Here is a 25,255-nt window from a genome sequence, read left to right on the forward strand (position 1 = left end):
GGGGTTGATGAGATGCTCTCGATCTGCAGCCTTGTTCCGAGGATTGATCGTGGACCTCTGGTTCGGAGCTGAGTGGAAGGCATCAATCAGAGGTTGCGTGATGTCTACAGCAATATTGGGGAGTCCTTCGTCAACCTTCAGCCAGCGATCCAATCATGTAGGAACCCCCTGAACCCTTCTGGTGTTCAATACCCATCTGAGGCCGCCAGGCGTGTAGCGGGTAGGACATTCAAGCCGTGCGGGGCTTGGCTTTTTTAGATTTAAGTGTAGGTCAGCGTGTAGGTTAAATAGCGGGTCGCTTAAGTCTTCTTTGCCAAATTATGTATCTTTAAATGAAGTGAAGTTCAGTGTTAGCAATAGTTTGTTTAACACGAATGAAATAGCATCAGACGGAAAATTTTGCAATGGATTCGATATTAATATGAAGATGATCCTCGTTAAAAATTCAAAAATCTGTAATGCCAGAGAAATATTATTTGTATAGGTAGTAAATTTCCGGAGTTTAAAAAACAAAGTCACAGAATATCATCACGTGGGAGGTGGTTCATCGTATTGCCCAGAAAAATACTCAATATTATGCTGCCAATCCAAGGAGAAACATTTAATTATGATCAATAGAAAATCCAAAGAAATGAGAATAGTAATTGATGATTGGTATCAAACAGCATTAGGGGATAATATTACTAGGATATACGATCATCTTAACAATTATGAACAAACCTTGTACATTTATAAAAATACTATATAAAATTTATTGTAAGATTGCAAAGTACAATGACACATACAAACGTAAGTTGTAGATATTTTAATGTCTCTTTAACATGTAACGGACTTTACACAAAGCAATCATGACCACACAACTCAGTCACACTTATCACATAAATAATTACCTAGATAATTCTGGTATCAAGGTTTTGGAAGCCTATATAGGCCATTACTAAATAAAAGCTTATGTTCCCGAACCTTTCTGTCCAGAAAATGCCTAAGCTCTTGAAGACTACACTCAACAGAAGTAGGACCTTGAGAAGCAAACATCTTCAGCATTTGATGTATTCTTTCTAATGGTAATGAGTCCAGATTGGTCAACATACCAACAATATATGACCAGAACACCTGAAATATATGACAAAAAGACCCTCATATTAGCAATATGTGTCAGTAAGACAAAGCATATGTACATAGATACATCAATTCAATTACTTTCACATGGGATGGGAGGCCCAAGCAACCATGATAGTTAAATAATTTCACTCATTGCTGCCACGAGCAGTCACCAAGATTAAATCAATTTCCTTTGTTTGTGTTATTGAAGTGAGAAAAATTCATATTTCATTCATCACAAATTTTGGCAACCAATTCACATGCGTTGGTGCAGTCAATTCACATGTTTACTGCCAGCTAAGTTTATTAACTGCCCATGATTTAGGCAGGAGCTGAGTATTATTGAGAAAAAATGGGAATTAACAAAAAATGGGAAAACAAAAGTCACAAAAGTAGTAGTAGTAGTTTGAGGGGAGGTGACCGACAGCTACGGTCATTTGCACCATTAGGGATGGATGGGAAAGGAAGGGTGGAGAGAAACCTGGCATCGGCATTAGCCTACTCTTGTCGAAAGGTACCAATGGGTCCGTAGTTTAACTTCCCATCTGACGGACGTTGTACTCTCTCAAAGTTCTCTCCACAAAGTAACTCAAGTATGGATCGGGGATACCACTAAAAAATATCTGCTGCCTCCGGGATTCAAACCCGGGCCCTCTCGGTAGTAAGCCTGTACATTAGCCACCGCACTATCCCGATCCCAAGCCACAAAAAAACTATAGGAATTGTTAAGAGGAAAAGGGTAAGGAAACCAAGGATTACGGATGAGATGATTAGAAAGATAGATGAGAAAAGAATGCAAACACAGAGTTAGGTAAAAGAGAAAAAACAGGAAAGATGGATGTGGAGCATTTTGATTGGAGATAGGATGTTGAAGACTGCGATGCAGGAGAGAATGTTGGGCAAATAAGGAAGGGTTAGAAATAGGATAGGCATATTGGATGGAATAAAGGAAGAAAGTATGTGTAATTGAAGAGGTACTTATGTGGTGTCAGATGTCAAGTTGTATTTTGCTTTTAGAGGCAAAGAAGTGCAATGCTGAACCATTGTATACAGTGCTGACTGTGTCCATCCAAAACCTAAGTGATGGAATGCCAATAATAATGATAAATGTAACTTTAGTCATTAAAGAAGCCATAATACTGATTCTGCAGTGTCAGGAAGTCACATTATCAAGCTTGGTCCACTCTTTGTAGACAACACAGGTACACCTAGGACCTCATTTTCAAATGCCAAATATGAAGTATTTTTGTTGGCTGGACCTAATAATTACTGTGGTAAAAATAATAGTAGGCCCACAGAGTTAAGTCAGTACAAATTTCAAGTGCATTCAAACTACATGGAGGAAATAACTCATTACTTATGTAGAGAATTAATGGCTCTCACCTGCAGTTCTTCCTCTCTCTGTTCATGAGCAGATGCCATAGCACTCTCAGCTTCTTCATCTTCGCACATCATCTCTGATGATATGACTACTGACGTTGATGTCTTTGATCTGTTAGGAGACTCCTCCACTACAACGAATGTGTCAGCTGACACCTCCTTAAGTACCCCCTGATGGAATATTGGAATATTAAAAGGCAAATTAGTAATCTTCTTTCTAATTGCAACTTTTTAAAAACTATGAATTGACTTAAAAATTTACCATCATCAAGGAATCAAATGAAGAACACAATTATTTCTCCAGTGTTCTTTATTTTGGTACTACTACTTTCAACGCTTAGGCGTACAAGTGCAAACGCTCAGGCACAAATTAGTCAAGTTGCGGTCCATTTATGTACTGTTCTTGTGGGGGAAGGGATGGGTGAGAGAGAGAGGGAAGGAGAGGGGGGACAGTGACCACATAACATCACCACCTAACCATATCATCCCCTTCAGATCCTGCTATCACATATCTCAAAAGCTATCCACTTTTCATTTCCAGCTAAATATACTGCTGGACATACCTCTCTCTAAAAGTAATTTTGTTCAAGAACTTAAGATGATAAAAGTTATTGCAGTGAAAAATGGGTACAAAGAAGATTTAATAAAAAATTTTACACAGAAAATATTCCCTTACAACAAACAATCTTTTGTTTTAATGTGGATGTAAAAGATTATAAATGGGGTAGACTCCCTTATTATGGATTGATTTCACAAAAGATAGGGAAAAGCTTTGGATAGGTTTTTACAATGCGAACAACTTAAAATCATTCATGAATACTATGAAAGACAAAGTTGAAAAACAAAATAAAAGTGGCATTTATAAGTTAACTTGTAAGGACTGTAGTACAGATGCCAAATGGGGAGATAATTAAAAACACAAGTGGAGGAACATAAATGCTGTTTTAGGAAATGTGACCTCGACCAATCTCACTTCACCAAGGCATCTGTGGGAAGAATATCATGGGAGCAATTTCAACCCGGAACCGATACACCAAATGGACAAAGGAAGGAGAATAGACAAGTTGGAAGACCTGGAAATCAGACAGAATTTGAAAAAGGGTCATTTGGTCAATGATTCAATGTTTGAATACCTCTCCCTAATCCAGGAGGCATCCCTATGCTTCAAGGAAAGACCTAAATACCCTTCCCTCCCCTCTGCACTGTGAACCCCACTGATCGCCTTTCCTGAAGCTTAACACCCCTTCCCTCCTTCCCATCAACGCCAATCATTACCCCACCTTTTCCCCCTCCCTCCCCCTTCTCTCACCCATCCCTTCCCCCACAAAAATGGTATATAACTGGACCACAACTTGACTAATTTGTACCTGATGATGATGCCTAAGCATTGAAACTAGTAGTACCAAAATAAAGAACAATAGAAAAATACATTGTTCTTCATTTAATGAACATGAACTTCCACCAAGTTGAGCCAGAAACCATCGAAACATAAAGTAACTGTGTAGACATATTCCCAGAAAAAATCTGCTTATAACGCAATCTAACATTTATACCCAAATATACAGACTATGCTTCACTATCACTGAAGGACATAAAATGGGGACTATAAATAAGGCTAAAAAGGTACCACATGGAATGACACTCAAAGAGCAGAAATATAGCAGGTGTAAGGACAAAAGGTAATTAGCAATATGATAAAAGTTAAATGCACTAGATTTGAAATGAAGTGATTTCAAATTCCTTTCAAAGAAAATAAAAATTTACGGATAACTCTAACAACTATGAGTATATCTTGAACTGACTCACCTGTGTTTGCCAAAATGCTATTTTCCTGCGCAGCATTGTGGATGGAACATGCATAACCTGATTTAATTCTTCTATGGTCCACTGACCTGGATAAAATTAAGAGTTAACAGCCAGATTAAATTCCATGACATTCAAATTTTGGGGGTCGCATAGAACATGAGTGGGTGCATTTATTTCTCAAATTTCAACCGAAAAATATTCCAGTAAACCTTTGAATGATGTACGTCAAGCTGTTCATTCGGTAGAAGACTTTAATGATGGAAAACATGTAAAAATTAAGGAGGAGCAAATTGAGAAAACAATATGTTCATCACATTAAGTTGAAAGAATAATAATGCAGCACACACCTAAATCCTACTTGGGACACTATCTTAAACAGAACTCTTTCGGAATTATCACATGGCTGAAATGGTGTAAGTGCAAAAATGAGGATGAATATGATGACCTTAGCAAGAGACTGAAAGAAGTTCTTCAAATCAAAAGAAAAATTGCAACTATTTTATTCCTTTTTGACCAGAGTCTGGAGTTAAAGGGATCTCAAGACAATATGATGTCACTTTATCACCAATCGCATTCCCCTGAACCATATCCCTAATTTTAGGGAAAATAGTTGAACCTGATAAGGTTCAACCATTTTCCCCAAATTCATACTATATGTTAGTTTTGTAAAGCAGATATGCTTCTATCTGAATTCACTTGCTACATCTAGCTTACTGCTATGGTTGTTGGCGTAAAATTAGCTCAGGGATTGATTGAATGTATATACCTACTTGGTCAATCAAAGATTTGGTATTCTAGCCCTCCTGATTTCACTCTTAATTTCTTCTCATTCTAATAATGACAAACATTTAGATGGGCCTATTTAGACACATATACTGAAGTTACAGGTCTGTGACATGGTAATTAGTACATAGCAATATGAAAATGAAAACTGAATGACTTTAAATGTGTTCTTTAAAATGAATGGTGTGCTTACGGAGTCAGGAAAGAACATGAAATAATATATGTGAATACACAAAAACAAAACTTCCTGCAACCTTGATTAAATATAACATTATTGCAATCAACAATTATTATGGGACCTTTCAAAACATCAGTTCTGGATATTGAGAGGACTTTCATAGAGCATACGTAAAGTCTTGTAGTAGCTTTTGTCTCGGTCATTATGGAACAGTTCCATCACATCACACCTGAATCTGTAATTTACATACATAAACTATGCTATACCAGCATAAAGCAGAAAAAAAATGTTTGAACTGAGGAGTTGTTGAGAGTTGTGAATCTTAAAAAAATTTAAATACCTAAGAATTTAACATAGTTCTTTACAATATTTTTGAGCAGAGAAAAGTTTTGCTTCTGATATATCATAGGACCAAAAATCCTAAAAAATGTAGACTTCTTTAATCAATAAAAAAGACTACAATAGGTACAGATAAAATATTGCTTTACTGGGCAAACATTTCCCAGTGAGAGATATTATGTGCTTTAAATTCTTTTAAGAACTACTCTGTCTCGCCAATCATGGAATATTCACTTCTGCTGTCAATGAGGGACGAATGTACAAGTGAGTCCACAGAATACATGGGCAAAGTGGTATGGGTAAAAACAAACGTGATCAAATTTACAATCATAATCAAATTCACTCACTTTTAGATTGAAAATGCCAAATAATTGTTGCATGTATTGGAGTTACAGCCAAATGCAAAGTGCGATCTTTCAGCTCTATGTCTATGACAACTGCACCAAGATGTGGTTTCCAACATAGTGTTCTGTTACCCTGGAGGAAATATAGAAAGATTATTTCAAATTTTCACTTTAAAATTATTAAAATTTTCCAGACTAAATTTAATTTAGCACCAAAGGCAGTTTTTATGAGCATAATTAATATTATCTTTAGAATAAGAATGCTTTGTCAGACTACATGAATGTAGTTATCATCAATCATAATTTTAACAGAGATGCAATAAAAGATTTTCTACTCATAGTAGTTCCACACTAAAAAGGTCAATAAAACATTCTAATGCAACACACAATTAAGAGGCTACCTAAGCATATATTTTAAATTTAAGTTCATGTAAATAATAACAGTGGCATTACCTTCAAAGTTTCAAATGCTTTTGTGTAAGCATCCAGGTGTTCAGTAACTATAGGCGGCAAAACCAGATTTTCTTCCTTAAAGGATGGCCAAAACTGAGCGGACAGGATCATCGCTTGGCAGGGAAATTGCTATGACACATTGCATTGAGTATAAAATTTGAAATTATAAATTTACCATTTTATCAGAAACTACCCCCACAAAAAAGGAGAGTATATATACCTACATGCCAATCATAGCAAATAAAATTTTTACATCCAAGAGTATTTAAAATTATATAGATAACACAGATACACACTACTTCTGTTTTAATTCAAAATGAGCATATTTTAAATAAGAATACGTACTATAATCATGACTTTGAGATTGCATTAGAAAGATATTTACCGGATTTTCTAATTTAAAATTTCCATCAGAATGCAAGTGAGCATTGATTCTCTTTGAGTCATAAATGTCTTTCAGCATCACCTCACAGAAATGAAGATGTGACTCACCAAACCTTTAAGAAATATAAAACAAAGGATAAATTTCAAATTACATAAATTTAACTGTGTTCATCATTTGACATAACATTGCCAGAGCTTACCGAAGTTTCAACAGCTCCAAGTAACGAATTTCTTTCTCAGTATGATAGCTTAGCTGGGAGAGTAGTCGGTCAGCAAGGAGAGTACGATATTCATTCACGAACAATTCTTTGCTTCCATATACATTCACAAGCATCAAGATTATATCAGATGTTCTTTGATTTTTTGATGTGCTTGCTAAGGAAAGGAAATAGAAGAATAACTGTTCTGGCATTTTTTAAACACAAAATGAGAAACCTCATAAACACTAAGAATCACCTGCTCAATGTTTTTGAGAAGGGATACTAGACAAATATAAATTAAGAATTTGCCTCACCAAAGTAAAATTTTCTGTTCTTACAAAGAAGGAGCCGTAATAAAACCACATATATTTAGCAAGAGCATTGACACAGTTTGATGTTACTATACATAAATAAGGGTGCTGCTATCTTTTTCTGAATAGAAAATTTTAATTCTGATTTGGCTATAAAGAGACAACATACTGGGGTTCGCTTCCACAGGATCAGGCTCCCAGCTTTCCCAGTTAGCATCTGTTTCTTCATCAGAATGGCTCACTTCATTGTCAAAAGACAAGAGGAGCATTCTCCCCTCATCCCCTCCAGCACGTGCTAACTCCTCAGTCAAGTCACAAGGTCCTTCTTCAGTGAGGCTACTTACAACACAGCGAACAGTATCCTCTCTTCCACGCAAATATAACCTGAAGTTAAAGAATAATTCAAATAACCACATTCATTTAATGAATGCTGAGGGGGCACTTTAAAATCATTCAGTGTGCTGTACTGCACTTCCAGTGCTCCCCACAGGGCATCCCAAACAAACCCCCATCAAGAGCCAACAATTGACACAGCTGTCTGTACTTCCCTTTCCTTTCCCTCCCATCTACATCCAACACTTTAACCTTTCACCCCTATACCCTCCCTTCCCCTCCTGCTCTGACCAACCCTCTTCTCCCCTGCTCGATCTGAAGATATATATTCAAAGTTGTCTTCTGTAGGAACTACCAGATGATGACGTCTAACGTCAAAACCTAGGTCATATTTTAAATTGTGTGTGGAATTACCACGTTACTTCTTTCATTTCAATATGTTGTGTAAATTCCATAAAGACAGCAAAGTTTAAATAGCCATATTCATTTTTATTGTAGAAACTAAAAAAATAAGCTTCTCTTTCTGCAAGCAATTTTCCTTTTCGACATTATCATAATCCCTATGTTGTTTGCTGCCTACTCTTTCTTTAGCTAAAAAATTATTGTAATATTCATTGCACATTACTCTTCACATGAATAAACCTACATCTGTGTCAAATTTAGTTTTAACAATACTAGACATGCGCTCAACAAAAATGTTTAGCGTGAAATAATAAATTATTTAAGGCAAAACGTGGACTCTACATTAGGTACCTTAAAAATAGACCGGTTAGGCTGTGCGTGAAACTTACAGAAAACTATACAGTAATATTTGGTGAAAGAATCAAGCAAAGGAATGTCTTAATAATAAGGGTTATAAATTGCTTAATTCTGTTGGATTTTTCACCTGCCTAGGCATTAATGCCAGGCATATTCATGCCAATTTTACAATCTTAACAATTTAAGACCCCAGAAGGAGGAGACCATGATAGCATATGTCTTGAATAGGTTTGAGTATTCTTCAAACTATTGTAGTTTTGGGAGGATAAAATATGTATAGCAAGGATAACGCAATTAGTCATCAACTGGTTACCTTGAGAATCCAACTGCTAAGTGGAACACAAGTTTTATAAGAAAAAGAAATTAAGTCTTCTAATATTATGGGCTCAACAGCCAAAATGATCAGGCTAAAAATGGAATTTTAAGTTGAAATGAAGACGAAATAATTTCAGTACCCTTGAATGGCTTAGTAAGCCTCATATGAACTCGAGATTGTGATGGCACACATTTGGTCTTTCCAGAGAGCAAATGGGTCCCATCACAATATGATAATAAAATTTATAATTATAATAATTTTATAATTTTTATAAAACTTATGGCTAGTATCGTTAAAACTACCTTTTACACAAATGTAAGTTTATTCATGCGAAGAGTAATGTGCAATGAATATTATAATTATTTTTTAGGTAAAGAAAGAGAAGCTATTTTTTTGGTTTCTACAATCAGAATTAACAAAGCTATTTCAAATTTGTTATCATTTGGTCTCCATTAGGAATGGGCAATATTATATAAGCACAAAATGTCACCTTTCAACTTAAAACTACTTAAAATTTTTCAAATTTTCATGTCATCAAAACAAGTTGTTTCCCGCGACAAGACCAACAGGTCTTGTCGGGGGAAACAACTTGTTTTGCAATCCTAGGTATTCAACTTATGATAGATTTTTTTAGACTGAATAGGTGGTGTGTTCCTGAAGTATAAAAAGATGCTTTCTTTCCAATTGATCATTGCAATTGCTCAGTGATCTGTTAAGTAATACTCGATGATTTACGGAAACATTATAGTCATAACATATAGAATGACTATCTTATAATTCAGGTCTCAAACTAAGCTCTTAAATCCCATAGTATATTCAGACAGTGGTTTGTACAATAACTTTTCATCATTTAGACTAATTACCAATTTGTACAATACCATCTCTCATGTACTAATTAGTCATTTTTCCAACTCTTACAGTCAATCATTGTGACAGTAGGCATGTGACTTCAGTGTAATTTAGTTTAAGCATACCTGACAGGCTCTGTAACTGTTTCCAGAAGTACACCGGTTGGGTCTAGTTGTCTAAGGGCTCTAATGGCAGCAACATATGCATTGAGCACATCAGGGGTATTTACCCCAGGATGTAACAATCTTGTCTCCAAGGCTTGCTGAAGTTTCTGTGTTAAGTAAGGCCGTAAATCTGTTTTTTGAAGACAAATCCTTAGGTCCTCAATGGCTGGCTGTGAATCTGGATATTCTAAAAATGCCAATTAAGAAATACAATGAGTGGTAATTGTGATTTAATTTAACAGGACCAGACGATGAGGCCCTGCGCAGTTTATATTAAACTGGCAGTGAAACCTAAAACCTAGAGATACTAAATAATACTAATTACTTCAAGTATTAGAAGTGAAAAAAGATACGACTTACCAATTATTATGTTGAAAAGTTGCTCTATCCTAGTCCGGGTGTATGTCTCATACAATAGATGGGTCAGCTTGTGATTAAATTTTTCAATTGCCTTTTGACGATTTATTTTGGCCAAGACATTTTCATCAGGGACTTCACAATAAATCTGAGAAAGCCAACCCATCACCACTGTCTTCAGCCACTAAATTGGAAAGAAGGTCACATGTTTAGAGGTGGCTATTCATCAACGGATCTAACATCGATTTCAGTCACTTCTTACATTTTGTAATGAGTTAATGTGTGACACATCAAAGCTGCCTTTACAAGATTCCTGTACATGGTTGCCAATTCTGACATGAATCAAAGAAGTAAGGACCTCACCAGCAAGGCATTCCAATAATTCCAGTTCAACCAGTTTCCTAATGATAAAAGTAAGAAAAATGTTAACCACCTGAGCAGGGTACACAGATTATCCAGGAATTTCCTTCAAACAACAAGAAATTATTAATATGATTTTACTTTTACATGCCTTACTTCCAACTGCTAGACTCAAACATCCTTAATTCATCCCCATGAAGCTTAAAGACAACTTGAATGGAAGTCAGGGATAATTGTAAATGGGACAAGATTTTCGCCTCTGGATCAATTTCTCGATAAAATTAATTAAAACCTTTCCTTTATCTAATCTAGGCTATGCCATATTTTCAATACCAGGGTGCGATTGGTATTTTTGACCAACCCAAATTTATGTGTATTTAGACCCTAAAGCGTACAACTAAACAGTGAAAATGAACATGGCATCTGAATTTTTTTCAATACACAATGAAACAAGGTTCAAGAATCAAAATACTCTACTCATATCAAATTTTGCACGGAAAGTAAATGCGTTGCGTGTAATTTACTTGTCATTACCTATTAACTTGGTGAAAGACCTGCAGAATTGCCTGACACTGGCACTGTTCTATTTCATGATTACAGCCACCGCAGTGTAGAAAGTCTTCAGCCGATTCATCACCATCTAAATGAAATAATTAGTTGGAGTTCACATATAAAATGAAACCACACGTTGATTTATATCTGTAGAATATAAGCCTACCTTGTGGAAGTCTATCTGCATTGCAGAAAACTTTGAATGATGTGCGGTAAAAACTTTCCATTACTTTTCTAGTGTGTAGAGGTAAATCGGAGTGTAAGGCAGCTCTTACCATATCCCTGAACATACACATAACGGAGTCTCTTTCACTATTAGCAACATGTATTCCTCTAAGCAGCCTAAGCATTTCTAACCTTGATATTTGAGGAAGAAATAATGCTAACGAATTGTACAGGTTTTCCACTGCATCTCTGAAATTCTCAAATCCTTCGAGATCCGACACTGTTGCTTTAAAGTAACTCCAAAAAGTAGGTATGATCTTCTGCCTTATGTAACAGTTAATTCTCTCCAAAACTAATTCCTCTACACAGATATCTTCTTTGCTTAGGTTCTGTAATATCTCATTTATTGCATTCTCATTCCCGCAGTCATTGATCTACAAGAAAGAAAAGTTCTCAGTAGTACCCAAGTAGCATTTGGATCATTGTTTAATCACAAATAAAACGAAGGACAATAACGAATACCATACAGACAAAACGCAAATAAATATTATACTTTACCTCCCCTGACAAAATGGGATAAGCATGACATAGTTGGCTCAAAGTATCCGCTCTCAAAAATTCTACAGCCATTTTTCGCGGCTAAGGTAGTTATAATAACACAACAGGATTTCATTTAGCCCAAAATCTTGAAGACAAGTTGTACCACACACACAATTCCACATCTCTCAAACTGTGTACACGGCAAGGTCCTTGGTTCTGCCTACCAGCCAAATATATTTACAAATCGATTACGAAGAATTATAACTTATGCGTCTTATGAATACAGTTTAAAGGTGTCAAATTTTACCTTGTGTTATCCGAGAGTACTTATTAACAATCACTTAGATTTGAATATATGGCGACACATTTGTTAGAGTGGTCAAAAATGGTGTGCATGGGAAAGGCGGCGATTGAAAAAGGCACGACGATACCCACGACGATAGCCGTATAAAGATTTACTTTTCGATAAAAATGGGAACCAAAAGCAATAAAGTGAATGATATATAGAACTAAGGTTAAATTTGAAGAATTTCGGAGAGAAATGGTATTTTACACATGATCCATCCCCGTTTTCAGAAGTAAACTAAACTTGACCCAGGACTCCGCGTCAGCCGGTAGAGACCATATTTTTCAGCAACACCAACACACACATATTATTCCACAAAGTAAACGACTATTTAGAACAGGCAAAAACATAGATTAGTTACACATTCATAAAAAACATTTACATACGGCTACAAATTACATGAAGATGAGAATTAAAATATAATTCAGAATGTAAGAAGCGCCTTTGCCTAGCGCAATTCTTCTTATGTTCCTAACACTTTGATCATTTTTCTCCTAAACACTTCCGAGAGATGTAAACATTTCCACCTGCTCTAGTTTTTACCCTCCTATTTTAATGTAAAGCTTAGCCTTTCTCTTCCTGGAAAACCGCATAACCGTTGCTTTATGTATATTGATTCTCATCCTATACCTGTCGCACTGAATTTCCAACTCACTCATCAATGCTTGCAACCCCTTGGCTGACTGACAAACTAAAGCTTGGTCATCAGCAAACCTAACTGATTTTAAAAATTCCTCGCCAACTTTCATTCCTACCTCCAGTTCTCCCCATGCCTCTTTGATCATTTCCTCTAAATACAGGTTGAACAGCAACGGTGATAATGGGCAACCCTGCCTTACGCCTCTTCCTAACACTGCCCATCCGGACTTCCCGTTCCCCACCCACACCTGAGCAGTCTGAGACATGTGCAGGTTGCAGAGTAGCCTCCTTTCCCTCCAATCTATTCCTATTTTCTGCAATATACTCATTAATTTTTCCCAATTCACTCTATCAAACGCTTTTTCTGAATCTATGAAACAGGCACATATGTCCTGATTGTATTTTATATTCCTCTTAATTAGTGATCTCATTACTGCAAGGCAGCATATGTACCTCTCCCCTTCCTAAACCCAAACTGATCATCCCCTAAGTAAACATTTGCCCTACTCTCTATCCTTTTTTGATGATCCTGAGAACTCTTGCCCAACTCGCTTGTGAAGGAAGGGAAAACTTTCCCAGTTTGTTACCTTCGGAGAAACGATTTTTTAAATAAAATGAAATGAAACATTTTAGCCCTACAATAAACCTTTAGCCTAACAAACAAACCTTTTGGCTGCGTGGGATATCAAATTTATCGTCCTGCAGTCCTCACATGATGTAGTCTTTACCTTTTTCGGGATAAGAACTAAAACTGATCTCACAAAGTCTTCTGGCCAGATTCCTTCCTCATAGATGCTATGAATCAGCCCATACAGCCTCTTCTTCCCACAATTTCCTAAACATTTCAGAAGTTCCTCAGGAATGTTGTCTACCCCAAAGGGCTTATTTGGTTTCATGCCCTTTCTATCTCATCGTTGAGTATGTTATCTTGCCTGACTTATCTCTAACTGTTAGGACAGATCTTCCCTTCTTACATTCGGATAATGATTTAATATAGCTGTATAGGGCACCAATTGCACCCTTCCTCTGCAAATTTTCCATATCCTTTTACTGCACCTTCCACCATGCTTCTTTTGCTTTATTTATTGCTGTTCTCAATTTATCATGTAACTCTTTGTACTTCGTTTTGCCTAACTCTGTGTTTACATTATTCCATTTTCTTCTCTTATCCATCTTTGTTATGATCTCATCCGTGATCCATGGTTTCCCTGTCCTTTTCCCATTAACGGTTCCTGTAGTGTCTTTTATGGCTTTTGATATTTCTTTCTTGATACATTCTCATTTTTCTTCGATAATACTCAGCTCTTCTCCATCATCAGTGATTTTATCTACAGCCTGCTGATACTCCTTCCTTGTCAATCCATTTAACACTTCTACATCCATTTCCCGCCCCTGCCTTATCTATTGGAAATGTATGCTACATTTCATCACGACTAAACTGTTGTCAGAGTCTGCATCTGCTCCCGGGAAGCTGTGCGAATTGATCACACTGTTCCTAACCCTGTGCCTGACCAGAATATAATCTGATACCGTTTTGAGTCACCTGGCATTTTCCATGTATACCCGTGCCTTTTGTGGTGTCTAGACCAAATGTTGGTGATGATTATTCCATGTCTCCTGCAGAACTCAATTGGTTTCTTCCCACGGCCATTCCTCGTACCTAAACTATAGTCTCCCACTTCATCACCATCTCTTCCTTCGCCTACCATGGCATTGCTATCCCCCATCACTATCAAACATTTCCCTGCAGCTACACATGCGGCTATGTCCTCTAACTGATCGTATATCCTATCGACTTCTTCCTCCTTATGTTTGCTTGGTGGCATGCATACCTGAACAATGACCGAGTTCGCCAGTTCTGCTTTTATCTCTATTAGTAATATTCTATCTGTTGCCTGTTCTATGTTGACTACGCTTCTTCCTATCTCTTTATTCAACATAATGGCAACCCCTTGTTGGATCTCATCCCCGCCGCTGTATAGTATTCTATAACTAACACTCCAGTAATCCCCGCTATCCTTCCATCTCACCTCATAAACGTAAAATATCTCTATTTCCTCTTTCCATCTATTGCTTAATATTCTCTGATTTTCCTGTCCTCAACATTATCCTAACATTCCCAGTTCCTTAATGTAGAGGATATATCAATATTAAATAATATGATGAAAGAAATAATAATATCTGGCTTTTGAGATAAGAAAACAAGAACAAGGAATGAATATATTAAAATTGCTCAGTCACAACGATTGCAGAACTACAAATTACCATTCATTAATTGGCACTAATACTTCCAATATACCTGATCTCATTGGCCATTTCAGGGTCCTGTTTAAAACCAAGCTCTGAAATAATACATATATAACCAGGAATGCACATTTGGAGGAGCTCTTCAACTTGTGCCATTATTGCAATGTTGTTTGCATGAGAAAAACTGTAGTTTTCAGTTTAGAATGAAAAGGGTTTTCTTATTTGGCTCAAAGTCTTCTCAAGGCACTTAAAAAACTAGCATGTGCATGTTGGTCTGGCCATTTTAAGTTTTCAAAAGAAATGAATTTAATTTGACCCCTGTAACAAATTGAAATCTCCCCATCAAACCGTGACCTTGACCACAGTTTTCACATGACCACTCCTTCTTAATGCCTCCCTTCCACAGTACCTAAAATTCCATCAAGCAATAATTAAACCTTTCACTTCATACTAGCCAACCCAACCACTCACGTCATACACTCAATTTTTTGCCCATAAGTGACTTTCAAATCATTCTAATAGGTGTTCTATGCTTGTATTATTAACAGTATATTTACCAGATAATGTTTTTACAAAACTGGTAACAGTTCTGTTAAATTTTTATGAGGCTACATGCTCTTTCTTGTCAAAAGATCAATAAATGTTATCCACTTAAACATCTTTTACAAACTGATGGTTTAATTGATTCCACAATCAATATTCACTTATGAGCACTACAGATATCCATTTGTTTCACGCTCAAGTTATTTGTAGAATAGTAATCCTTACAAGTGAAAGAGGATATCTTACAAAAAAAAGAATGAAGAACGCATTCCTTGCTAAGAACCACAGGCACAAACAGATGTGACCAAGTTATTTTGATTACTTATCTTTTAAATATAACTAATGAACAATGGCATTAATTGCCTAAGATTCCTTCTTTAAGAATGACAAAGAATAAAAATCGAACACCAATATGGGGCCAAAAATAGACAGAAAAAATAGTGAGCCTACAATTTTTCCAAGTTAACACATCACATTACCTAATAAGCATTCAATTTTGCCCATTTATTTGCCAACTAAATATTTAGTCCAGCCCCAAGAAAGCATAGGATTCATAATATCACATCCATACAACGAAAAATACTTTCTAATGAGAGTGCAGGAATTTTTAATCTTTACGGAAGAGTACCAAATTTATTCAATGTGATTGTTTCCAATCATATAGGTGAATAGGTAATTAAATCATTTGTCTAGTAAAGCAAATCCCATGTGGGGTTAATGGGCTTATAATGGCCCATCCATATTGAAATGAAATGAAATTATTGTCTATGTAATTCCACATACTTTATTTAAAAACATGGCCATGGTTTTGGCATTGAGCATCATCATCAGGTGGTCCTCATAGAAGCAAACTTGGTATATATACCTTCTGATCGAGGGAGGGGGGTTGGTCAGAGAGGGAGGATAAGGGAGGGTGGAGGGGTAAAAAGGTTAAAATGTGGCTGGGAGGAAAAGAGAATTATATCTTTCAGTGTTAATCGTTGACTTGGAAGAGTGGTAGGTCTAGGAGTGGGGAGTGGGAGGGATACAAAATTTCATAGGCAAGTTCATCCTTGCAATGGACGCATTTCAAAATTTCCAACTGCTCCAAAGCATTGAGCCTTTACACCTTTATTACAAAATGAAGAATTTTAGTCACAAAGTCACTTTGGTGGTCACTTTCGATGAGGTACTATGGAAATAGGGATGTTATGTTCTTATTTTTTACACATGTTTGGTGTTCTTTTATTCTTTCTTAAAATTTTGGTCCTGTTTGCCCAATTTACTAGTGTTACATTCTGAGCACTTTAATTCATACACTCCACTCCTCTTGTTTTTGGGAACTTTGCCTACATGTAGTGTGAGAGAACAGGTTCTTAAGGTATGAACCACTGTAAAAGGCACATTTAATTTTTTCTTTAGGTAAAATTTTGATTGCTTTTTGAGAAATATTCCTTTGATAGGGTATTCGTTGCCATTTGGCAGTGGGATCTTTAAAATATTCCAGTGTGAATATGGCTAAAGCCTATTTTCATAAGTTACTTCCAGTAAAGTTTATTAATTAGATCTTCTGAATAGCCATTGTTTACTGCCAATGTTTTAATTACATTAAGTTCCTTCTTTATATTGAATTTTAACATTAGGATAGAGGCTTATTGGTGGCTCATTGCATGAAATGCCAAAAGCTTTTGGGAGGAGCAATGTCTAGAAGAGGAATTAATTAATTGGTCCATATATATTTCCTTCTGAAAAATGGAGTACTGTAACCCATCTTTGTCTTTACAAATGGATAGGTCGAGGAAATTCAGGGAACCTTTTTCATCTTTTTCACGCATGAATTGTACATTAGAATTGACAGAATTGAAATGTGCTAGAAAATGATCTAGTTGCCTATTGGAAACTGTCCACACACAGAAGACATTATCTACATATCTAAACCAACAAAATATGTTATTAATGAGAGGGTGAGCTGAGGAGAACAAAACTTTTTCAAAATTGTCCTTGTAAATATCAGCCAGGAGTAGGGACAAGGGCGAGCCCACGGCTAAACTATTTGGTTGTTGGAAATATGTACCATTAAAAATAAAATTATTTTATTTCATTTCATTTAAATTCGATAATTTAATAATTTCATTTCATTTCATTTCAATATGTTATGCCAATTCCATAAAGTTACACCAGAGACAACAAATTTTATGGTCCATCCACTTTCAATTTCTAACAATACCAATATTTTGACATATGCTCAATATATATCTCCAAAAATCTTACCCCAGAAAGAATAGTCCCCTCAGAATTACAATCTGCGTATTTCTTATTTTGAGAATTAAGCCAATATGAAATAAAAGCCAAATTTAGAGAGATGTGGGTTACTTAAATTCGCAACAGTAAAACCTACTTTGAACTAGGCCTTAAAAAGCATGAGCAATTCACACATTCAGGGCAAGGCAGGCGGCATTCACGATCTTTCCCTGTGATACTTGTAACTTCCATAGAAAATCAAAATGACATTGAAGGTGAGCATAGTGAACAGAGGAATCACTTAGACCACTGCTTCAACACCAACGATTCTAACCACTGAGCTGAGTAATGAAGCTACCATACCAACCTAGGTATGTGAAAACATGCATTAGTACAATCACTCATATTTTAAATAAATAGTAACAAATGATTTATGAGGAATGATATTAAACATTAGTCATCTCTACTACAATATTAACCACATTGTATTTAGTAGTAGTCCAGTCATCATTAAAATACATTAACATATTACAAAAAAACATTAATTGAATATCACAAAACAACAAGCTGAGGTGCAATACCCGAAAATAATGTATTCTAGGAGGGAAAGTTGAAATGGTCACAATGATATATAACATTAGAACAGCTCATTGATGGAAATAAAAAATTGAATAGCTGAAAATATTAAATTCCAAAGTTGCACCTTTGAGAGTGATCCGGCAAGAAACCATTTTTGTTGAGCAAGAATTATTATCTTCTTTCATCAGGAATACTATTTGTGATGAATCCACCATTATTTCTATTTACATAAAATTATAACTGATATAATATAAGAAAATGAGGTGTGCCAGTCATAAAATGATCTATAGTATAATATTCTATAATATCTCTTGAGAACCGTCATGCATACATAGCATCAATGGGAAACTTCTTGTATAAGAAAATTAGTTTTTTTAATATTTAGTTCCTCTGAAATTTAATGAATATTGGAAAAAATATTGATAAACTTAATCACTATAAAGTGTTCTTGAACAACAAGCTATATAAAAAATTTGGCTTGGTTATAGCATTAAATATTATAAATTCCCTTTTTTCACAAATTGAACGCCCAGAATAGATCTGTTGAAAAACCACCTCAAAATTTTGAATGACATTTCAATGAGTTTATTATAGTACCTGTTCCTAATAAATAGGATGTAAACCAAGGTGTCCCAACAACTGAAAGGCTAGTTTGAATAATGAGGGTAGAGCTCACCTCATTCCATGCCATGCACTGCGTGTGAACTTCACACATTAGGATATGAGGGTCAGTTCCTCATTCCCTGCACAGCCTGAGGTTTACCTGGGAGACAATGAGGTAGAAGCCTAAAAAATCATAGAGGAAGAGCCGAGGGTGTCCAAAGTAAACCATATTTGGGCCCAGGCTCCCCGTTCTGTAGCCCAATGTTCTATTCACTAAGCCACAACTACTCTGTAATGAGAGTATACATACAGGCTACAAATACTAGGAATAAGTTTTGATCATATTGAAAACCCAAGAGAAATAGTTTGAAAAATGCAGTTGTTCTCTTTAATTTAAGTCTGCGGAGAATGTTTTGAATTTAGATTTCCAAACCAAATTGTAGACAAAATATTTGGGGCAACTTCAGCACTGAAAAAATATAAAATTGATAATTCTGTTTATTGTTAAAATCCATTATGAACCATTTCCATTTTCAATCCTAAGGTATGTTTATTAAAATATATTAGCACATTTCTAACACAGTATCATATCTTTTTTTATTTTACAGAATTAGTATGAATGTCATATTAATTAGTGATGACTATTATTATTTGATGACTTAAAAAAATGAGGTTTATAAAGTTTTCCATAAGTTGCATCGCAATAGATATTTTCTGTGATACCAAATGATTTTGAGGGTGGACTCAAGGAGTGATTTGCTGAGTGAAATTAGGATTTCCAGTACAGCCAGGCTTTAAGTAAAGTTTGGCACAGCTGTTCTTGAACAGAAGTTTGGTTTCACTGTAAAATGGTGAAATGTAGAAGTTAAAATAGAAGTTAAAAATATTGGTATAAATGTGTCAGATGGCACCTATGGCTAATAAGAATTGTAAACTCCAACAAAATATTTGATTATGTGACATATTTCAAGAAAACATAAAATTCATACCTTTAGATTGAACCCAGTTCAGAAAAGAAAGGATTAAATTGGTGTACTAGCTTTCCACCCTGAGAATCCAGGTTCAAATCCCATGATGCTCAATTTCTCATAGGTATTCTGATCTCTTTTTGGATGAAATGTTGAGAATACTTCAAGAGGTTTTTTATTAAACAACTTTATAAAGGCGAGTTTGAGACTTAATAGTCCCTTCTTCCAACTAATTTCCTACTAACTTCCAACATTACCTGACCCCCTTGGCACCTTTTGTCAAGAGTAAAATAATACTGACACTAGGATTTCTCTGCACATATTTAGGGAGAGGTAGTGGTAGGAGAGGCCACCAGAGTTTCTCTCCTCCATCTTTGGGAAGAGAAAGCCTCTCCTACAGCTACAATATTGCCCACCTATCCTGAATGGCCTTAGCTGTCAGCCAGCCCTCCCGAAAACATATTCTCACCCGTAGGAGATACGTGTATTATTCGTGAGATTATTTGGGGTGATTCTGTATTTAGGGCTGGGATGAAATATCCATTCTTTCTTCTGTCATTCATTATCCTCAAAAGTACAAGAATTACAATAATAAAGTTATAAGGCACAGGTTTGTATGCCTAAATAGTAGTAATATGTTGGTTTTCAAGGTGCACCTACTGCTAAATCTATATCACATTATGAAACAAAGTTGATATAGAGTACATGAAAAAACAGCACGCATGCATTGAAAAGGATTTCAACCTACAACCAGAAAGCTAGCTGGGGGCATTTTGCCTGTGGAGACAAAATAGACTGCTAAATCACACAAGTCATTATAACTTCGTTGTGGCTATAAAATAGCAAAAAGGTAGGCAGTAAAGTGTAATTAACATAGTGCAGGAAAAGGATGGCATATTATCTAAAGCGATGAACTTGGTCATTGTTCAGGTATGCATGCCACCATGCAATCTTAATAACGAAGAATTTGATAGGGTATACAAACAGAGGATTTAATAGGCTGTGTTCCTGCGGGGAAGCATTTGATAGTTGAGGGGATTGGAATGCAACGGTAGGCAAAGGAAGAGAGATGGTGATGATGTGGGCAATTACAGTTTAGGTACAAGGAATGACCTCTGGGAGAAAGCAATTGAGTTTTGCAGGAGACAGTGGTTAATCATCACAAACACTTGGCTTAGACACCACTCACCAAAACGTCCGGAATTCCACCATGTGGAATGGAAAATTCCAGGTGACTCAGAAAGTAATCAGTTAGACTATATTATAGTAAGTAATAGAATAAGAAACAGCGTGATCAATTGGCACAGTTTACCGGGAGCGGATGCAGGCTCTGATTACAATTTAGCAGTTATGAAGTGTGTAGTCCGATTCAAGGATAAAACAGGGAAGATGGTTTAGGAAATGGAACATTGAAGCACTGGTCAAAATGAAAATGAAGGAGTATTGGGAGGCTGTAGAGAAAATCATAAGAGAGGAAAGGGAGCTGTGTACTAGAGGGGAAAAATGGGAACATATCAAAAAGATATCTAAAGCCACAAAAGAAAGTTTGGAAATGGTTAACAGGAAAAGGTCAAGGAAACTATGGATCAAAGAATAGATGATTGAAAGATAGATAAGAGATGTAAATGGAAGAACATATACATTAAGAGCCTAGAAGTATTAGGGGTTCAATGATAAACTGAGGCATGAAACAAATAGGGTGAAAGAAGCACCGTGGAAGATGCATTTCAAGGATATGGAAAGTTTAAAGAGATAGATCCAGAAAAGATCTGTGGGAAATGAAAGGAAGATATAGAAGAACTGCAAAGGTAATTGCAACTGTAAAGGTATTAGTCCAGCAACTTTAAACATAGAATATGGCAGGTGAGGACAACTTTGTCCAGGTTTACTTGACATCAAGATGGGAAAGGCATTAGAGGAATTGAAATGAAATATAGCCATGTTGGTAGACAATATTAAAGTGATCAACATATATAAAATGAACCATGGTTGATCTCAAATTTGCAGAATACAGTGCAGTCATCTATTAGGTCTTTATTTGGATCATTTCAATCATACTACCACATTGAATGGGTTCGGTTGCCCAGTGGGTAGAGCATTGGGCTGCTAACTGAAGAGTGATGGTTCGATTTCAAATTATGCCTCTGGGCACCATCAGCTCTTTGAATTCTGAGGCTCCAGAACTTCCTAGGAAACTGTAGAAGGCACAAGAAAAGGAACTGGCCTACCTACCCTGATGCTTAAAATTCACTCACAATGAAATTTTAATTGAACTTCACCCTCAATCATCAAAACCAATATACAGGGTGATTACTGTTGTCGGTGGTCATTATTAATTGGTTTATATAGCTTCACCACCCTTGATATTCCTTCATTTTGGTGCTCATAAGTGCAGATGACTTTAGTAATATAACTACTGCAGTATTTCCCATAGTTCTTTGAATTTCCTCCTCCCTTCATAAATGATTATGTTTTACTTATTGTTTTCAAAATCCTTCTTTTCCAGCTAACTAATGGACTGTATACATTGAAATATGTTGGTACCAACAAAGTGCAACTGCTAAACAGATATGATGCCTACCATTCATTGATGAATAGAAGGGGGAACCATGTGGACGGTGCAGGATTTTTTGGCATTGGGACAACATATTGCCATTCTGTAATGTATGACTTTGCTGTGCTAATGTATTTTCCCAAACTAGAGGTATGTCTTAATATGCATTGATGATAATACTACCAGATGTATCAAGGAAAGGTCTAAAATAAAGAAATAGGCAATATTTAGCGAACCTACAACAGGGAATAATTCAACAATATCAAGCTTAAGCATGCATAAAATATTTGTGTGACCAATATTCACGTACAAATCAAATATTTGGATGGAAATAAGCTGAAGAAATTCAAAAGAAACCTTCAAAATAAATATATAGGCCAACTAGGGAATGCACTAAATAAATTTTATAACTAGGACCTGAAATGAATGAGTGATGTGAATATAACCAAGTGTATCAAATCAGTAAGACTGGTGACTGACCATTTTGAGAAAATGTGGAAGGAATGAATGAATACCAAAAAGATCAATGAGGGCAGTAATATATGTCAAGAGAAGGAAGGGAAGATGCAAGAAGAGATGAATTAACGAATGACACAATAGAAGATAATTGGACAAATGACAATAAATGATAGAATATATAGAAGAGGATAACAAGTAATGATAGCAAATGGATGCAGATGCTGATATGTGCTGAAAAATTTTCAAAATTGCTGGGATGGTTATCTCCGACTGAATGATGTAAAATAAAATCAACTATCAATTAAGTTTACTTTTGAGAAAAAAACAGACTTCATGTGTTACTTTCTGAATTATAAAGCTGAAAATTCTCATAAAACACTATAATTGATGTTAGTTAGTTTTTTTAGCCTTTTTTGTTCACAAAAACAAGTTAGTGTTGATGGAATATGAATTATTGGAGGGAGATCATGTGTGAATTCTATTTATAGACTAATAAGATGATTGAAAATACTTAGCGACCAAATTCTCTCTTCGTACAAAGACAATAGGTATATATGGCTTAACAAGGAATCCTACAGGTACACTGACCATTCTTATGCAATAACTGGGTGATTCTTCCCTCTAGACAAGGTCAGATGGAGTCGGCAAGGAGAAGCTTGAGTGACAAATTTTCAAGTGACCCCAAAAATTCACTTTTACTTCTGTGGCACAATTATATTTACCCATTAGATGGCCACCTGTGGAAGAGGCAAATGATAAAGTCAAAGAGAGGATAAAGATCCTCCTCTTAATTCAGTAATAAAGGACATTTTCTACAGTGAATACAACAATGTTCATGCAAAAATACCAGGACATTTTTCTTTTACTTCAATCGCATTAGGCACTGATGTTAATTAGAAATATGTGTAACATTAACTTATCCTAATGAAATTTTAATCCATACTTTTAGTTTATTTTCATTTACCCAAATGTTCATTCCCAAAATATATTGAACATATGAATGATTCTTAAGGCATAAGGATAGATATCAACAGATTGTAGTTCTGATTTTCTTTCCTAAAATTAAATTCCCATTGATTTAAAAAATATCATTTCAACCAGACTGACTCTACCAGATTAAATGGTTTATGAGAAGGTACCTTTTTAAACAGACTACAGTGCTTGATTACAATGCTAATTTACAGGGATGCTATGTGACACTTACTGGTGTCATTCATAAAATTAACAAAATCATCAAAATATAAAACATTAAGAAAAATTTATAAGGCCTTAGTCTAATTTTTTGAGACTACATAGAGCAGAGTATATACATATGCCTATAATACAAAGGCAGAAGTCATTACCATGGAGTTTATATCCCACTCCCTAACCCAGTCACAGACTAGAAGCTATACCAAATACCTTATTTGAGCTATTCTGTTCATCATATTGATCTCATTTCTATTGTTTCACATGGTCAAATCTCTTCTGCCTATATTATATGACAGGAAGCTGAAAATATTCACTGTCACTGCTTGTGTCAGTTTTATAAGGAACTTGATATGAAATTTAAAATTAACTGAGTTGAGACAATGGATCAATTCAAAAGGATAGATCTGCCAAACAGAATGACAACTCTCTATTAATGTATTTTGATTGTAACAAATTTGAAATAAATTTCTTTCGATAAATAAATGAAAACTTTGTCATTAATTTTGGCCGCATCAATAATTAATTCAACACAACCATGTGAAGATGGGTTGCAGGGTTTGAAAAGTGTAAGGATATATTTGGGTAATAAGACTGCAACCTCTGAATTGAAAATCATTTTTATCGCTTGAATACTAGTAATGATCATTAGGTATGCCTAAGTATTAGTTTTCAAGTGGGTCTGTCTGTAACTGGGCTACCTATGAGTACCTATTAGTTCCCATCGCAAAAAAGAGGGAACAAGCCACAAACAAGAACAAGTGAAGGCTATAAATAGAAAGGATTGATGCCGCGTGTAACTAAGTGATATTTAGAATTATTAACTCAAGGTAGAAAGGTAGGTCTAATGATTACTTAGAGGATGATAAGTTTAGTTTCAGGAAGGGAAGAGGCAGGCCTGACTTTATAGCAGCAATGGATTCACTGGTAGAATGAAATATACATTGTATAGCCAGGATGCATTTATTTCCTTCGAGAATTTCTATGAGGTGTACGATAGAGTAAATTGGGTAGAATTATTGAATATATAGTATTTTGGAGTAGATTGGAGGGACATGCGAATTTTCCGAAAACCGCGCGTCTCAAACAGCTCAGGTGCGTGTGACAGACGGAGAGTCGGGATGTGGCGTGATAGGCAGACAAATAAAGGTAGAGGTGTCCATTATCGGCCGTGAATTTCAACGTGCCACGTGCGGAGAACATTTTATTTATTTATTTATCACCCTGAGAGGCAG

General features: G+C 35.7%; 1 protein-coding gene across 1 annotated transcript; it reads right to left on the reverse strand.

Moving 5' to 3' along the window:
* Positions 1-793: 793 nt before the first annotated feature.
* Positions 794-11,806, reverse strand: mr (anaphase promoting complex subunit morula). Its single transcript, XM_071589936.1, has 14 exons — positions 11,693-11,806; positions 11,136-11,568; positions 10,952-11,057; positions 10,320-10,458; positions 10,061-10,241; positions 9,662-9,887; positions 7,449-7,663; positions 6,969-7,143; positions 6,770-6,881; positions 6,385-6,513; positions 5,935-6,064; positions 4,288-4,373; positions 2,485-2,652; positions 794-1,113 (listed from the first exon to the last, which is right to left on the reverse strand). The coding sequence occupies exons 1-14, from the start codon at positions 11,762-11,764 to the stop codon at positions 907-909; spliced, it is 2,379 nt and encodes a 792-aa protein (XP_071446037.1). The 5' UTR covers positions 11,765-11,806; the 3' UTR covers positions 794-906.
* Between the last annotated feature and the right edge of the window lie 13,449 nt (positions 11,807-25,255).

The sequence above is a fragment of the Hetaerina americana genome, unplaced genomic scaffold, assembly GCF_022747635.1.
Source record: "Hetaerina americana unplaced genomic scaffold, ioHetAmer1.1.p SCAF_4, whole genome shotgun sequence".
NCBI lineage: Eukaryota > Metazoa > Arthropoda > Insecta > Odonata > Calopterygidae > Hetaerina > Hetaerina americana.